This window comes from Herpailurus yagouaroundi, unplaced genomic scaffold (assembly GCF_014898765.1).
Source record: "Herpailurus yagouaroundi ecotype Mexico unplaced genomic scaffold, PumYag 163, whole genome shotgun sequence".
NCBI lineage: Eukaryota > Metazoa > Chordata > Mammalia > Carnivora > Felidae > Herpailurus > Herpailurus yagouaroundi.
Window position 1 is genome coordinate 52534993 of NW_024412404.1, and position 19301 is coordinate 52554293.

The 19301-nt window shown below is 34.5% G+C and overlaps 1 protein-coding gene across 2 annotated transcripts in view; it reads left to right on the forward strand.

Annotated features, from left to right (window-relative positions):
• ATRNL1 (attractin like 1) overlaps positions 1-19301 on the forward strand; it is a 788891-nt gene that overhangs the window by 201964 nt on the left and 567626 nt on the right. For both annotated transcript variants that reach the window (XM_040486565.1, XM_040486566.1), the window contains exon 19: positions 11304-11441. In XM_040486565.1, the coding sequence (XP_040342499.1) occupies positions 11304-11441 (138 nt within the window). The remainder of the gene's footprint in view (positions 1-11303; positions 11442-19301) is intronic.

The following is a 19301-nucleotide window of genomic DNA, read 5'->3' on the forward strand; positions in this document are numbered from 1 at the left end:
GGGCTATTTATCTTTTTATTATTGAACTGTAAGAGTTCTTTATATACCGTGAATATAAGTCCCTTATCAAAGATTGATTTGCAGATATATTTTCTATTCTGTGAGTTGTCCTTTCATTTCCTTGAGAGTGTCCTTTGTTGTACAAATATTTTAAATTTTGATGATGTACTCTCTATTTTGTTTCTTTTTTTTGCCTTTGATTTCATATCTGGGAAACAATGCATTATATAATATCTCAAAGGTTTTCTTCTAAGAATTTAATAGTTTTAGTTATTACATTTAGGTTTTTGACCCACTTTGAGTTAATTTTTGTGTGTGGTATGAGATAGGAGATAGGGATCCAACTTAATTCTTTAGCATGTGTCTATCCAGGGGTCCCAGCACCAATTGTTGAAAGATTTTTTTTTCATTGAATTTATTTTTTATTTTGCATATTTTATTTTCCATATTTTAAAATTATGTTTGTCATTTTTATATTTTCCATTTCTCTCCTTTTTTATGTTCATGTTTTCGTCTATATTCTTGAGCACATAAAGCATACTTTTAATAGCTGTTCTAAAAATCATTCTCTGTTCATTCTATGGTGTGCAATGTTTTCTTGTTTGTTGTATTAATTTTTTTTCTGACTATGGAACAGATGTCTCAGCTTGGTAATTTTTTGTGGTATTCTAGACACTGAATTTTTACAGTTTTATTATTTGATTTTGTTTTATTTCTTTTAGTGTGTTATACTTTATTCTGTCATGCAGTTATGTTATTTAAGATCTGTACGATCAGTTCAAAAATTGTCTTTAAGGTATTTGTAAGGTCCTGTATATAGCAACCCTAAGTTCAGTGTTAATTTATTTCCACTACTAAGTGCCTTTCTGTGGTCTCTGTAGAGTGCTCTTTGTATCATAAGGTCTCTCCACTCTAACTGTTTGGAATACAAACTATTCCAGTCCTACATGAACTACTGGCATTATTTGACTTATTGTTTTGTGGTTATTGTTTCTCTAGCTTCATGGAATTTCACACTCTGTGTTCAGTCATTATTCAGGCAAAAATTTAAGAAACCCCTCAGTAGATTGATGTGTGTAGCTCTCTTTTCTCTCATATTTTGTCACCCAAATTCTTACATGGCCTCCCCAATGTTTGACTTCTGTTTTTTCCACCAAATGAGCTCTCTGGGCTTTGTTTGCATTTGCTTCCCTGGGCTGCATCCTTAAATCTGCCTCCAGGTGTCAAGCCAGGGGAGTCATAGACTCATAGGCTCAGATGCCATTCCTGAGCTGCCTGTTATTTGAAAGTAGTTGTTTCATATATTGTTTCATTTTCTTGTTGTTTATAACTGGAGGTCAATTCCTAGAATGGTTAATGCTTCATGGGCAGAAGTGGAAGTCTTCTATCTGTCTGTTTTTATTTACAATAATGAATCTCTGATAAACAACATATAGGTCTTGCTCTTTTGTTTTTTTAAAAATGTAGACTGAAGATCTCTGCGTTTTATCAGAGTATTTAGTCCATTTATATTTAATATAATACTGGTATAATTGAGTTTAAGTCTTACCGTCATGGTATTTGTTTTTAAAATTTCCTTTATTTTTTCTTCTGTTGTTCTTCCCTTTGCCTTTTTTTGGATTAATTGAGTGTTTTTAAAGTCCACTTTTATCACTTTTATTGGATTTTTAGCAATACTTCTTTTGTGTTTTTTTTAGTGACTGCTGTAGTGATTGTAATAGTCATCTTTATCTTATCACAGTCTACCTTGAATCAATATTATACTACTTCATGTATAAGGTAAGAATATTACAATAGTGTAATTCCATTTGCTCTTTTCCTGTCCTTTGTGTAATTATTGCCATATATTTTACTTCTATGTATGTTATTAACCACACAATACATTATTTTTGGCTTTAAACAGATGATTTTCTTATAAAGAAATCATGATAAGAAAAAAATTCTTTTACTTACCCATGTAGTGTTCATTTTCTCTCATCTTTTTTTCCTATAGATCTGACTTGACTTCTGCTATAATATTTCTTTAGCTTGATGAACTTTATTTAACATTTATAAATACTATGTTTCTCAATTGTGGCTATAAAATATGTTGGTTTTCATATGCCTGAAAACGTTTTTATTGTGTAATTGCATGTCTTTATATATGAAGGATATTTTTATTGGAAATAACATTCTAAGTTGACAGAATTTTTTTTCAATAATTTGAAAGTGTTATTTCCTTTTCTTCTGGCTTCCACTGTTTCTCTTAAGAATTCCTCTATTAGTCTTATTGTTTCCCTTTTGAAAACAGTATGTTTTTTTCCCCTATCTCTGGCTTTGTAAAATAGATTTTTTTCTTAGTTTTTGAATGTCAGTAATTTTAATATGATGTATCTAAGTATCAATTTTATTTTTCATTGTGATTGCGAATTATATGGGTTATTTATTCCTAGCTTGATTTTTTCCATCGTGTTTGTAAAGTTTTCAACCATTATCTCTTCAAATATTGCCACCTGTCCCATTGTGTCACTCTGTCTTCTATTTCCAGGAGTTTCCTTTACTTATGTTAGGCTTTTTCACTATGTCCATAATTTTTCTTAATGTGTTCTCTGTATTTTATATTCTTGTGTCTCCTTTGACCTGTGTTTCAATTCACTAATTCTTTGTTTAGATGTTTCCATTTTTCTGTTCAGCTTATGTTTTAATTATTTATTATTATTTAACATAATACCCCAAGCTCACAGTATTAAATAAAATTAAACCATTTTATTCATGATTTTGCATCTTATTTTTCTTGTTGAATTCTGCTAGGCAGTTCTTCTGTCAGTCTCTTCTGGTTGTGTATGTGTGTTTGTGCATGTGTTTGTGTATGTGTGTGTATGTGTTTGTGTTTAATGTGACTACACTTATCTGACCACCTGATTTGTTTTGGATGTTTTCAAAATGTTTCCCTCACATTGCTAGGAGTCTGATCTGGCTGGTTGGTCTAGGGGTCATCAGCTATGAATGACTTTCTCTGCTGTCCTGTCATCTTCCAGTTTTGTTGACTGCTTCTGTGCGTGGTATTCTTACAATTCTAAGAAGGAGAGTGCAGAATTTGTATGTCTCTTGAGGCCTAAGCTTAGAATTTGTATACCATCACTTCTACATTCTGTTGTTTTAAGGAAGTCTTGATGCCAATGCATGATCAAAGGTTGGGAAAAATCCCACTTTTTTGATAAGAGCAAGGATAAAGTAATGTTATGAAGTTTGCACATACAAACATGAGAAGAATTTATGTCAGTTATTTTTCATCTCATCTAATTTGTTCTAACTTTTATGTAGATTTGTTTCTTTAAAAATTTTTTTAAACATTTATTTATTTTTGAGAGACAGAGGGAGACAAAGCATGAGCAGGGGAGGTGGGGGGAGATACCGAGGGAGATACAGAATCTGAAGCAGGCTGCAGGCTCTGAGCTGTTTGTTAGCACAGAGCCTGATGCAGGGCTTGAATTCATGAACTGTGAGATCATGACCTGAGCTGAAGTCAGATGCTTAGCCAGCTGAACCACTCAGGCGCCCCTGTATATTTGTTTGTTTGTTTCTTAAAATATAACTCATATGGCATAAAATCCTTCATGTTAAATGGTTTGTAGTATAATCAGTAGGTGTGTATCTATTATCATCATATAGTTCCAGAATAATTTACCCCAAAACAAAACCCCATACCCTTTAATAGTTTCTTCCTATTCTTCCTTCCCCCAGCACCCAAAAGCCACTAATACACTTTATTTCTCTATGAATTTGTCTATTCTGGATACTTAAATGCAGTCATACAATCCTTGGGCGTTTGAGACTGGCTTCTCTGACTTAGCATGTTTTTAAGGTTCATTCATATGGTAGCATATATTGTTAGTCCTTTGCTTCTATTTATGGCTGAATAATACTCAGTTATGCATACCACACGTTTGTACATTGATCAGTTGATGGATCTTTGGCTTATTTCCAATCTTCTGCTGTTATGAATAATGCTGATGTGAATATTTTCATATAGGCATGTTTTAATTTTTTTTTGGTATATATGTGGGAGTGGAATGTTTAGTCATATGATAAATCTGTATTTAAACTTGAGGAACTGCCAGGCTATTTTCTAGAGATACTGCACCAGATTTTTACATTACCACCAGCAATATTTGTGGGTTCTAATTATTTTATCCTCACCAACACTGGTTTTTGTCCATTATTTTGATTATTACTATCCTAATGGATATTAAGTGTTAGCTCATTGTGTTTTTTTTAAGTTTATTTATTTTTTGATAGAGATAGAGTGTGAGTGTGGCAAGAGCAGAGAGAGAAGATCCCAAGCAGTCTCGGCACTGTCACTGCAGAGCCCAATGCAGGGCTCGAACTCAGAACCATGAGATCATGACCTGAGCTGAAATCAAGAGTCTGACAACTTGACCAACCAAGCCCCTCATTGTGGGTTTGATTTGCATTTCCCTTATGACTAATGATGCTCTTTTCATTTGCTCATTAGCATTCATTTATCTTCTTTGGAAACTATCTACCCAAATACTTTGCCCATTTTAATTTTTTTTAATATGAAATTTATTGTCAAATTAGTTTCCCTACAACACCCAGTGCTCATTCCAACAGGTGCCCTCCTCAATGCCCATCACCCACTTTCCCCTCCCTTCCACCCCCCATCAACCCTCAGTTTATTATCAGTTTTTAAGAGTCTATTATGGTTTGCCTCCTTCCCTGTCTGTAACTTTTCCCCCTTCCCCTCCCCCATGGTCTTCTGTTAAGTTTCTTAGGATCCACATAAGAGTGAAAACATATGGTTTTTGTCTTTCTTTGTATGACTTATTTCATTTAGCATAACACTCTCCACTTCCATCCACATTGCTACAAAAGGCCATGTTTCATTCTTTCTCATTGCCAAGTAGTATTCCATTGTGTATATAAACCACAATTTCTTTATCCATTCATCAGTTGATGGACATTTAGGCTCTTTCCATACTTGGGCTATTGTTGAAAGCATTGCTATAAACATTGGGGTACAAGTGCCCCTATGCATCAGCACTCCTGTATCCCTTGGGTAAATTCCTAGCAGTGTTATTGCTGGGTCATAGGGTAGATCTATTTTTAATTTTTTGAGGAACCTCCACACTGTTTTCCAGAGTGGCTGCACCAGTTTGCATTCCCACCAACAGTGCAAGAGGGTTTCTCCATTTCTCCACATTGTGTCCAGGACCTATAGTCTCCTGATTTGTTCATTTTAGCCACTCTGACTGGCATGAGGTGATATCTTAAATAATAGTATTTTTAGAGTTATTTATGTGTTCAAGGTTATTGGAGATATGATTCTTAAATATTTTCTCCTATTCTGTAGAATGTCTCTTCACTTAAAATTTTTTAAAAAAATATTTATTTATTTTTGAAGGAGGGAGAGACAGAGCATGAATGGGGGAAGCATAGAGAGAGAGGGAGACATAGAATCCGAAGGGGCTCCAGACTCTGAACTGTCAGCACAGAGCCAAATGTGGGGCTCTAACTCATGAACTGTGAGATCATGACCTGAGCTGAAGCCAGACACTTAACGGACTGAGCCACCCAGGCGCCCCTGTCTCTTCACTTTCTTGATGGTGTTTTTTAAGGGAGAAAGGTTTCTTATTTTGATGATATCCAATATATCTGCTTTTTTCCTATTGGTTACTCCTGCTTTTGGTCTCATATGTAAAGAAGTCTTGTCTAATTCAAAATCATGAAGATTGACACATATTTTCTTATAACATTTTTATCATTTTAGTTCTTACACTCAGATGGTTGATCCGTTCGGGTTAATTTAAAAAAAATATATTTATTTATTTATTTTGAGAGAGAGAGCGAGTGAGCACAAGCGGGAGAGGGGCAGAGAGTGAGGGAGAAAAAATCCCAAGCAGGCTCTGTACCATCAGCACAGAGCCTGATGCAGTGTTGGATCTCATGTACCGTGAGATCATGAACTGAGCTGAAATTGACAATCAGACGCTTAACGGACTGAGCCACCCAGGTGCCCCTAGAGTTAATTTTTATATATGTTATGAGGTACAAGTCCAAATTTTATCTTTTGCATGTTGTTATCAAGTTATCCCAACATCATTGGTTGAAAAGACTGTTCTTTCTCCATTTAATGGTCTTGTCACCCTCGTTGAAAATCAGTAAATTATAGATGTATGGGATTGTTTGTGGACCTAACTCTATTTTATTTATTGCTGTGTCTCTCCTTATGCTAATACTACACTGGTTTGAAATTGGGAAGAGTAAGCAGTCCTCTAACTTGGTTCTTTTTTTTTCCCCAAGATCATTTTGGCTAGTTGGTATTTGTTGTAACTCCTACAAATTTTAGGATCTTCATGTCTCTTCCTATAAAAAATGTGTTTGGAATTTGATAGATGCTGCATTTAGTTTGTAAATCAATTGGATGATTTGCTATCTTAATATTAAGCCTAATAATCTGTGAATAGAAGTCTTTCCATTAATTTCTTTCAACAATGTTTTATAGTTTTCAAAGTACAAGTCCTCTATTTTTGTATTTAAGTATACTCCTAAGTACTTTATTCTTCCTAGTGCTATTGTCAGTAGAATTTTTTTCTTAATTTTATTTTTGGTTTGTTCATTATAAATGTATAAAAATACAATGAAGCTGATTTCCCTATAATTGATCTTTTATTCTACAATATTGCTGAATTTGTTTATTAGCTCAAATATTTTTTGTGTGGATCCCTCTTAGTTTGCTATATGTAAGAACATGTCACCTGCAAATTGAGTTAGTTGTAAACATTTTCTTAAAAGCTAAATGCCTTTTGTTTCTTTTTCTGCCTAATTGCCCTTTCCAGAACCTCCAGGACAATGTTGAATAGAAGTGACAAGAGAGGGCATTTTTGTCTTGTTCCTGATCTTAAAAGGAAAGCTTTCAGTCTTTCACCATTAAATATGATGTTAGCTATGTACGTTTCATATATGTTCTTTACAGTTTGACGCAATTCCTTTCTTTTCCTAGTTTGTTGAGTATTTTCCATGTATTGAGATGATCATGTTGGTTTTTTTCTCCTCTTTCTCCATTAGTATGGTGTATACTTGATTGTTTCCTAGTTGTTCAAACAAACAGGTTTATCCCAATCCTGGGATAAGTTCTGTTTTGTCATGATAAATAATACTTTTTATATGCTAGTGGACTCATTTTGCTACTGTGTCTTAAGGATTTTACAACTATAAACATAAGTGCTGTTGGACTGTCATCTTTTTTGTGATGACTTTGGTCTTTGTATTGGGTTAGTAGTGGTCTCATAGAAACAGGACGTTTTTTCTTTGCTTCTCTATTGTGGAAATATTCTTGAATAATTAGTATTAATTATTCTTTAACCATTTGGTAGAATTCATGAGTGAAGCCAGCTGATCGTGAGCTATATTTTGCTGGTACTTTGTTGATTGCTGACTTATTTGTTTGTTTGTTTGTTTGTTTGTTTTTACTGGAGTGTAGTTGACATAAAATGTTACAGTAGCTTCAGGTGCACAGTATAGTGACTCAACAACTCTGTACGTTATGCTGTGTTTCCCAGGAGTGTAGCTGCCATTGGCTGTCATACAGCACCATTGAATGTATTCTCTATACTGCACCTTTCATCCTTGTGACTTATTCATTCTGTGACTACAAGCCTGTACCTCACTCATTCTCTTCATTGTTAGAGTTTATGCATATTTTCTACTTCTTAAGTCAGTCTTGTTGTTAGTATCATTCCAAAAAGTTGTCCATTTTATCTAGGTTTTCTAATTGATTGGCATACAGTTGTTTATAATGTTCCCTTATAATTCTACTTTCCTACCATTTGTCAGTGGTATATCACCACTTCCTTCCTGATTTTCTTTTTTTTTAAGTTTATTCATTTATTTTAGGAGAGAGACAGGGAGAGAGAGGGAGAGAGAACATGTATTTAACTGTGAGTGAGTGGAGGAGGAGCAGAGAGAGAGGGTGCGAGAATCCCAAGCAGGCTCCATGCTGTCAGTACAATGGCACAGCTCAATACCACAAACCATGATCATGACCTGAGCCTAAAGTCGGATGCTCAACTGACTGAGCCACCCCGCACCCCTTAAAGGTTTTTCTTTTCTTTTTTCTTTTTTGAAAAAGTTTAGCATTCTTTTTTCAAAGTTTATTATTTTTGTGAGCTGGGGGAGGGCCAGAAAGAGGGAGACACAGAATGCAAAGTAGGCTCCAGGCTCTGAGCTGTCAGCACAGAGCCTGTTGAAAGGCTCGAACCCACGAACTGCAAAATCATGACCCATGGTTCAGTTTCGCTCTCTTCCTTGAGGATGCGAGATTGTATCACCTGGCCATGCTGGGTTTTCAAACCCATGCCTCCTTATTCTTGCTTGTCTATTCTATGTATAGTGAAATTCAGTTGCTACCTCAAAATTCTTTCTTTGGATCTTGTTTGAATCTCAGCTTTATTTCTAGCATCTGATAATCCCTTTTGGTTTAAGATAGGATATGTGTTAAAAAATGTTTCAGTAAATTTTAGCCTTGATTTTCTGTGTATATATCTTTTGAATTTTATTGAGAATGTCAAGCAGATATTTTAAATGTACATCTGTTTTATAGCACATATTTTTCAAAACTATGTACTTTATTTGCATATCAAATGCTGAGTTTTCCATAATGTTTTATTTTCATTTTTTTTGTGTGTGTTTGCTTATCAATAGATACAGAACCATCTGGGTTTGTTTTAAAATTTAGACAAAACAGTGTGGATAGCTTCTCTTCAGTTTTATTCATGTTCCACAAGCAGGTTGTTATTAGAACCTTTCAAGTAACAATGTATCCTGGAAGAACTGTTAGATGTAAGCTTATATTACTCACTGTTCCAGCACCCTGATGCTAGTGGGAATAAAACATAATCATAGGCTTATTGTGTATCCTTTTCTTGTCTATGTTTGATACAGCCATTGTGCCTGGATTCTGCTTTCTGTAACATGCTTTCTCTTTTGCCATTGCTACTGTGCTAGTAGTATAAGCTGTAACAATGACCATTTCTTCCCTGTCCCCTCTCTTGGAAATTTTGCCAGCAGTTAGGTCTAAATTGGATCAGCTTTCTATGGGGGTGGGGTGGGGTGGGGGGAGTGTATTCATTACCTAAAACATTAGATTTTCCTGTATCACACTTTCTACCAGCTGTATGGCATCATGCCACTAATATGCTTCATGATTACCCCAGAACTGCCTTCTGAAATGCTCATTTTCAGGAAGGGACAGTGAGTAGCATTACACCAGGGGTCCCCTTTTAATTTCCAGAGGTATTGTAGTTTACTACTTCCTGGTTTTATTTGTGTCATTGTCACAATACCCAAATTCCTGTCATTGCTGTCAAGTTTCCTTATTATATTAGTGGTAATCTGAAGGGAGGATGTTAGATGTGATTGCTGAATTTAAACATCTTATTCAGAAGTTAAAGCATTTGTTTTTCTCATGAAAAAATGCAGCCAGGAGATTCATAAAATACTTATAGTAACCCATTTCTCATTTTAACTTTTTTAGGTAATGCTTTGCATGTAGTAGGCACTCAATAAATTTTGTTTTTACCTGAGTGAATTAATTTGTAGTGTCACATAATAAACTTTCTATGAAACAACTTATCTTTTAAAACAAATGTTAAAAGTTAAAGTTCTTAACATTGTTTCTTATTATAGAAGTAATAGGAATTTATTATAGAAAATTGATGATGCAGAAAAATCTTATTAAATTAAAATAACCACAATTAATTTTTCCATAGGCATATTTATACATTTTAAAACAAAATTTTGAGCATTCTAAACATAATGTTTTGTGTTTTGATTGCACTTAAATTATCATGAACTTTTTTTTTCTAAATTTCCTTGTCATTGTTTCATGATGTAATAGAAAATGTGAAAACTTATCCTTTCCTCAATTTTATAAAGAGGATGATGATTATTTAGCCTTTTCCCATGATAACTTTGTGTTATTTCTATCCTGTGTTATAGTAGAGTTATGCTTCTGAAAATTTCTGTAAGGTATAGGTATTTGGTTTTCACTGTTTTTGCCAGTGCATTTCTTTATCCTTTGAGGTTAACACTTGTTGATAACCTTATGCTAGTCTCTCAGGATTTCCCTCTCACTTTCAAATTTTCTACACACAAGAGGTGGTATTTAATGTCTGGTCTTTTGATTCATACTTCCTGATTGTGTGTTTGTTTCTGGCATTAATTATCTGCATGACTTTGGGTAGTTGCTTTACTCAGGCTTGCTTATCTTAGAAATGGTCCTCTGATGTAGTACTTTCCACATAGAATCGTTGTGAGGATTAAATGATGTAATTCATGTAAACCACCTGGTATACTATGTGGCAATGGGGTGGTATTTATATATTTTAAAACAGATCTAGTATGTGCACTGACCAACTAGAATAGATGCTAGCCACAAACAATGGGTTGACTGAACATTGGCTTCCCTGGTCAAAGTAAGGGAAACCTCAAATAAATGTTATCTTAGTTGTAATAATGATGAAGATGATTATGAGGGTGGCAGTGATGATGGTGTTTGGGCAAGCAGTTACCAAACCAAGTCATTATGCCCCAAATAAGCACCGAAGGTGTGAGCTTTCATATATGAACTTGATCTCTCATCTGAAATTTTTGGATTCTGTTGTAAAATTAATATCAAAACCTATTAAATTTTATATTATGAAGACATAAAAAGTCAGGCTTTAAATGTGATTCTTTTTAGTTCACAAATAGAATTTTTATTAAGCCTTGAAGCTTTTCTTATCCAAAGAAGAGAAACATTTGTGTATATTAATTTAAAAGTGCTATTTTTTTATAATTCTACACGTATTTTTTTCAAGTAAGGACGTGTATAGTCTCAAAGTTTTCTGTATTTATTGATCCTTTGTTGTTATGTGTAAATATAATAAGATGCATTTTTAATATTCTTTATCAAAGCTATATTATTCAGTCTTGTGCTTATATAACTTAATACACATAATACATGAATCTTTAAGGAATAGTTAAAAAGTATTCTTTTTGGCTATAACTTTTATGTTTTACTCTATTGCTTGCCCCAACATATTATAGAGCACTAGACAAAATTTTAACACGGAATTTACTGTATAAATTGTCCTGCTTTAATATTTGAGCCACATATGTTATACATAATAAAAATAAAACTTGGGAAATGTCCTTTGGACTTTGCTATCACTCAAATTTGTAAAATAAATTCTTTGTCTTGATAGCTATTATACTTGCTATTGTTATGCAGATATTTATAATATTTTTACTCTTTTCTTTAGCTTGCCAGTGTAATGGACATAGCACTTGCGTCAATAATAACGTGTGTGAACAGTGTAAAAATCTCACCACAGGAAACCAGTGTCAAGACTGCATGCCAGGTTATTACGGAGATCCGACTAATGGAGGACAGTGCACAGGTAAGTAGTTTTTCCCTTACCTGTGTATTTGTACTACAGAAATGAAAGTTGAGAAAAATGAACCTCTTGTGGAACATACTATCTTATTGTGGAAAATACATTTTATTAAGGAAAATTTTTCCCATGAAGCTTAAATATTTTTGGAAGGTAGTATTTATTCATTAGAGACTATGTGAGCTATAACAGTTTTGTGGTATACTTACTTTAAAAAGTCTTTTTCTTATTTCAAAATGAATACATGTTTATTATAGGAAATTTAGCAAATGCAGATACATTAAAAATCACCTATAATCTCACTATTCACAAATAATCACTGCTGATTGTTTTCTATATCTATTTTTATTTTTTAAATATTTATTTATGTTTGGGAGAGAGAAAGAGAGAGAGACAGAGACAGAGTGTGAGCGGGGGAGGGGCAGAGAGAGAGGGAGACACAGAATCCGAAGCAGGCTCCAGGCTCTGAGCTGTCAGCACAGAGCCCAATGTAGGGCTCGAACTCAAGAACCACAAGATTGTGACCGGAGCCGAAGTCGGATGCTTAACCAACTGAGTCACCCAGGCGTCCCTGGTTGTTTTTTAATAATAGTAAATTATTGTATTGACTTTAGAAATAAGAAACAATTAAAGGTTTTGTGTATGCCTTACATCAGGTAAGATTTTTGTGTTTGCAGTCAATCCTGGGCTGAAATCCCTCTCTGCCACTGTTTACGTGTCTGGCCGTGGCCACTTAACCTTAGTGCCTTCTTTTTTTCGTATGCAAAAGGCAGATGATAAAGATCGAATGAGATCACATGTAATAGAGGTCATGTAATAGGAATTGAAGCACATTAAAGGAGCATTTTAAGTGCTATTCTCATCACATTTTTTTTGTTTACTAAACTCTACTTTTCTCTATCTTCTCCTCTATCCTGCTGCTTTTTCCTCTTATTTTGCAGAGAATTAAAAAAAATTTTAATGTTTATTTTTGAGAGTGAGAGAGAGACAGCAAGAAGGGGAGGGGCAGAGAGAGAAGGAGACACAGAATTCCAAGCAGGCTCTAGGCTCTGAGCTGTCACATGGAGCCCAATGTGGGGCTCGAACCCATGAGCCATGAGATCATGACCTGAGCCTAAGTTGGACGCTCAACTGTCTGAGCCACCCAGGCACCCCATGCCAGAGAATTTTTAAGTGTTCTTTCAAGTTTCCTTTTAAATTATAATTTTATAGTAATCCTTTTTTTATTAAAATATGAGTGGAGGAGGGGCAGAGACGGAGAGGGAGACACAGAATCTGAAACAGACTCCAGGCTCTGAGCTGTCACCACAGAGCTCAAACTCGGGAATGGTGAGATCATGACCTGAGCCAAAGTTGGATGCTCAACCGACTGAGCCACCCAGGTGCCCCCATAGTAATCCTTTTTTATATCTGGATTGGTCCTTGTCCCTTACATTTTTAATCCGTTATTTCTAATGGAGACTGCCCATAAAGCACCCACAGAAAAGCCTCCATTATTGGCTGTGGAAAGATGAAGACTCTCTAGAAGTTTTAACACTGCTTGCATATTGCGAATAATGCTGCTGTGAACCTTATTGCCGAGTCTTTTTATTGAATACTGGTTTTCAATTCTTTTGTGTATAAACTAGGAGAGGAATTGTGTGGTCATGTGGTAATTCTATGTTTAACTTTTTGTAAAAGTGCCAAATTGTTCAAGTTGTTTTCCATAGTGGCTGCATCATTCTGTATTTTCACCAGAAATGTCAAAGATTCCAATTTCTCCACATCCATGCCAACACTTGTTATTTTCCATATTAAAAAAAAATTTGATCTTTCTAGTAGGTATGAAATGATATCCCTTTATAGTTTTGGTTTGCATTTCCTTAATGACTAGTGATGTTAACTATCTTTTCATGTGGTTGATAGTCATTGTAGATTTTCTCTGGAAAATTTCTATTCAGGTCCTTTGCCCATTTAAGAACAATTTATTTTTTAAATTGTGGTAAAATATACATAACATAAAATTTACCATTTTACCATTTTTGTGTTTGTAGCACAGAGGCAATAAGTACATTTATATTGTTTTAAGATAGTCATTACCATCCAACTCCAGAACTTTTTTCATCTTGCAAAATGGAAACTCTATAATTATTAAATAATAATTCTCCATTACCCTCACGCCAGCTTTTGGCACCATTTTGCTTTTATGAATTTGAGTGCCGTAGGTAGTTTGAAATACGTGGCATCCACAGTTTTCCATGCTGTAGCATGTGTCACAATATCCTTTCTCCTCAAGGCCTAATGATACTCTGTTGTGTGCATACATGCATTTTGTTTATCCCTTCATCCACTGATGGACCCCTGAGTTGCTTCCACCCTTTGGTATTGTGATGAATGCTGGGATGAACATAGGTGTACAAATACTTGTTCAAAATCCTGTGTCTTTTCATGTGCTTATAGGCCATTTCTGTAGCTTTGAAGAAATGTCTGTTCAAGTCCTTTGCCCTTTTTTTATTTGGGTTGTTTGATGTTGTCATTGAATTATAAAGGTTTTTTGTATATTCTAGATAATGAAGCCCTTATCAGATACATGATTTGCAAATATGTTCTTCCATTCAGCGGGTTGTCTTTGTACTTTCTTTATACTGTCCTCTGGAACACAAAAGTTTTCAATTTTGATGAAGTCCAGTTTATATATTTATTTTTTTGTTGCTTGTGTTTTGGGTGCATTTCTAAGAATTCATTGGCCCATGCAATGTCATGAGGATTACCAAAGTATTAGTTTTTTGCCAACATAGGCAAAAGGAGCATTTGAATAACTGTATTAGCTACAAAATATTTTAAATTAGAATGGCAAGTTTTATCACTCCAGTAGGCCTAAGTGCTTTTACAAGTATGTTCCCCTTTGGGGATGGTACTTCTGTGCTAGGTTTAAGACTAAGTTCAGTTATTCTGTGTTAATTTTCGTTACTGACATTACACATCTGGCAAGCTGAGGCACAATGCAGTGGAAAATTAAAGGGAATGAAAGATAAATGCCTATCTTATTCACTATTGCACATTCTTTGATAGTTTATGAAGCTGTAAATAATTCCTTATAGTTTCCTTGTTTCTTAAAGTTGGCAAGATAATATTTTGCTGTCTGTGACTTCTCTATGGTGATGTAATATATGAAAGTCATTTTTATTTTTTAGGGCCACATTAGCTATCAAACTAAATCAACAATATGTCACATCTGGTGAATTATTTTTAATGCAGCCATGGCTAAAATCAATTTATAAAAAAATGGGAAGTGTAAATTTATTGCTATTTCTCTATTCACCTTATTGAAAAAGTTCATTTTTCATTAGTAGATGCATTTATTAAAATTCAAAGTTCTGATGACATTAAGAGAAAGAAGGAAGTAGATTTATGTTTGAATGGTAAGGCTTTAGAAGTACTGCAGATTCAGATATTATTTTTTAAATTCAGTCTACTAAAGTCAATTTAACATTGTTGCCAATATTATATAAATGTATTTGTAGATTTTCCTCAGATTGCTCTTAGCCTATGGCACATTTATAGCTATTCTTTTATTATAATTAACTCTTCAAAGTGGTTTTATTAATACTGGTCAGAATGGCCAACATTAACAACACGAGAAACGACAGGTGTTGGTGAGGATGTGGATGAAGGGGAACCCTCTTGCACTGCTGACGGGAATGCAAACTGGTGCAGCCACTCTGGAGAACAGCATGGAGTTGCCTCAAAAAGTTAAAAATAGAACTACATTACAATCCAGCAATTACACTACTAGGTATTTACCCAGAGGATACAAAAATACTGATTCAAAGGGACACATGCACCCTGATGTTTACAGAAGCATTATCAACAATAGTGAAGGTAAGGAAAGAACCCAAATGTCCATTGACTGATGAGTGGATAAAGAAGATGTGGTGTGTATGCACAATGGAATATTACTCAGTCATCAAAATAATGAAATCTTGGAAGACCTGGATGGCTCAGCTGGTTAAATGTCCGACTTCGGCTCAGGTCATGATCTTGGGATTCGTGAGTTTGAGCCCCGCGTCGGGCTCTGTGCTGACAGCTCAGAGCCTGGAGCCTGCTTTGGATTCTGTGTCTCCCTTTCTCTCTGCCCCTTCCTCCCTCGTTCTCTCTCTCAAAAATAAATAAACATTAAAAAATTTCAAAAAAAGGATGAAATCTTGCCATTTGTCACAACATAGATGGAGCTAGAGAGAGCTATGATAAGTGAGATAAATCAGAGAGGACAAATACCATATGATTTCACTCATATGTGAAATTTAAGAAATGGAACAGATGTACATAGGGGTAAAAAAGGAAATAGAGAGGCAGACCATAATAAAGACTCTTAACTATAGAGAACAAACTGAGGGTTACTGGAGCGGAGCTGGGTGGGAGATGGGCTAAATGGGTGATGGGTATTAGGGAGGGCATTTGTTGGGATGAGCACTCGGTATCATATGTAAGTGATGAATCACTTTATTCTACTTCTGAAAGTACTATTACTTTCTATGTTAACTATGTTAACTAAATGGAAATTAAATAAAAGCTTGAAACAAACCAAAACACTTTAAAAATGGTGTATTAAAATTACTTTGTTTCTCATCGATGTCCAGGAAGATTCTCTGATGCAAATTTGCTCTAGGGCTGCCTGCCATTTACTTCCATCCTTCTTTCTTTCCTTTCATTTATGTATGTTTGTATGTGTGTATGTGTGTGTGATCTATCTATCATTTATCTATCATCTATCAGTCTTTGTAACTATGGAAGTGCGTAATATTGTAAAGAGCTTGGGCTTTGGAATCCGACTACTTGGGTCCATATCCAGGCAATGCCACTGTATCTTGGATAATTATTTAACCTTTTATTGTCTCAGTTTCTTCGCCTAAAAATAGTGTGACTAATTTAATTTATTGTGAGGATTAAATGAGATACTTTACATAGGAAATAATATGTGTTTCTGGCAAATGTTAACTCTAGAATGCTATTATTGCAATTATTACTATTATTTTTATTATTACAGTTGATAACACCAGTAGGCTTAAGTATGTTGAGAAGAATGTATAATTTAGACTTTTGGAACAGTATTATTTTTGTCATATAATCTCCAATCTGACTCATAAATTTTAGTAAATGAAAATAAGTGAATGCTTCATTGAATAGGATGGCTTAGTATACTACAATGGCTCAACACTTAACACACTGAATTACTTTCCAATGAGGGATTACCCCTGAATTCATATACTATTATTGAGTACTTAACTATATGCAAAACCCTGTGTGAGGACTTAAATTTCTATACATCGTGTGGGTGCTATAATAGTGTTATGAGGAGTTTGAATGATAGAAACATGGAGAAAAAGACTAATTCTGTCAGAAGGATCTGGGTAGGCCCTTTGGAGCTGAGTTCAGTTTATAAATTTCAGTGTTACGTGTTTTATCATTAGTTGCATGCTTTCATTATACCTTGTTCTCAGTGTGAGACAACTGAACTATAATGCTGACAATCCCTAAATGTTTTAAAATATTTATGTGTACTTGTTTTGAGTATTCATAAAAAGATGTATTATAAGAACAAAAAATCCTCTCCAAATCATGAAATGTAAGCATTTTAAAAGTTGCAGTCATGTATGATCAAGAGTTTTCTTCATCTAGGTTTTACTGTTTTTGGTTAATTTTTTGCGGGATGTTTAATGGAATTAGTTGGTATTATCAATAAGATTATTTATCATTGCATTCATAATTGGTTTTGGCAAAGTCTAATATTTATTAAATTATGTCTTTTAGTTCATTTGTTGTTCTTTTCATAGGCTTTTGAATAATAAACACTGCTGATTTATTTTTCTTCCTACATATGTTTTTATTTTTAATGTGATAAAGAAACTCTTATTATTTTCCAGTTTTGGAAAAAAAAAGAGTTCTGTCAACATAGTGACAGTTCCGTTTTTACCTTTGTTTCTTATGAATACAACTTCTGTTTTTCTTTGTGGTAGATTGTGGATATCTGCCCATAACTGACTCTTACAGAAGTATCTAATATTTCAAAAAATACACTGGACTATGACACTACTATCCTCTGAGCCTAGAGGGTAGTAAAAAGGAATATGAATGAACTCTTCTTTCTCTTGAGTATGATGGGAGATTTTTTAATTTCAAACCCTTCTCACATATTACAGGTGTTTATAGGAGCTGAAAGTTTATAACCAAATGAACTTGAGCGTTTCTTGAAATAAGTGTAAGAAGTTTAATACTCTCAAACTGGGAACATTGACCTGAATAATCTAAAACTGCAGATAATTGAAAATTGCTTGACATGTAAATCTTATTTCTGTTAATTATTTTGACACAAAAAAGTCAAAACTTTGTATTTTCTTAGTATACATGATTATAAAGGCCAACCTGAGACTTAAATATCCCAAAGACAGGTCATTAAATGAATAATTATATAATTAGATGTAGATATTTAGTATATGGTATAGGTATGAGGTTTTACTTTGATTAAATATTTTCTTTAGTGGGGCACCTGGCTGGCTCAGTCAGTTGGGTATCCGACTTCAGCTCAGGTCATGATCTCACAGTTTGTGAGGTCAAGCCCCGTGTCGGGCTCTGTGCTGACAGCTTGGAGCCTGGAGCCTGCTTCAGATTCTGTGTCTCCCTCTTTCTGCCCCTTACCCCCTCACACTCTTTCTGTCTCAAAAATAAATAAACATTAAAAAAATTTAAATATTTTCTTCAGAATAACATTTTTTAGATAACTTTAAACACATTAAAAAAAACAATAAAGGCTTTTTAAACTATGCAGAGCTACCTGCTTAAATTGAATGATTAAAAAGAACCTTTATTTCATAGCTTCTACAATATTTTAGCTAGTTTGTCTTCTTTCTCTACTAATTATTTTGAAATGTTTTGTTTTTCTGGTCAAAGTTTTCCTCTAACTTCAGATACTCATAACTCTTTTATCTACTTCATCATCTTTTATTTACTTCATCATTCTGAGCTCTTTTTATCTATCCTCATGAAAGGAATCAAAAGGGCAAGAACTGAGTACATGAAAAGTAGTTAGACCCGACATTAAGTCAGGTAATTTCAGAATGACCTTGATTGTGGGTTAGTAGAAGCTGCAGCTTACTACTTCCTTCTGTTAGATGCCTTTTCTTTAAAGTTTATTTACTTGAGAGAGGGAGGGAAGGGGGGAGAGAGAGAGAGAGAGAGAGAGAGAGAGAGAGAGAATGAGAATGAAAGAGAACACATGCGTGTGTGTGCTACTGTATGAACAGGTGCAGGGCAGAGGAGGGGCAGAGAGAGAGAATCCCAAGCAGGCTCCGTGCTGTCAGCACAGAGCCAGACATGAAGCCGAAATCTCATGAGTCATGAGATCATGACCTGAGCCGAAGTCAAGAATCACATATTCAACAGACTGAGCCACCCAGGTGCCCCAGATGCCTTTTCAAATAGATGTCTGTGGGCTGAGCCTCATGAAACTGCTGGAGACATAGTCACTGAACTTTTGAGTGTTGAGGAACTTTTGCTTGGCTTACTTTTGTACCTTTATTAAACTTACCCCCTTTCCTCAAGATCTCCTTTCCTATTTTTTATTTGCACAAACTTCTCCTTTCCACCTATCCTAACTTAAACTTAATCTTCATGTCAGCTTCTGGCATTTGGTAGTGTTATTTAAGGTTCTAGGCCTGATGATATGGAATATTTCCACCTCTAGTTACATGTTTTTAGCAATGAAGTGTGTCACTTGCATGCTTTCTTTTCATTAGCAGGAATGTATCACTAATGTATCACTAATGTATCATTAATGTGACACTAATGTATCTCATGGAATTTTAAAAACTACTGAATGATTTTAAATTT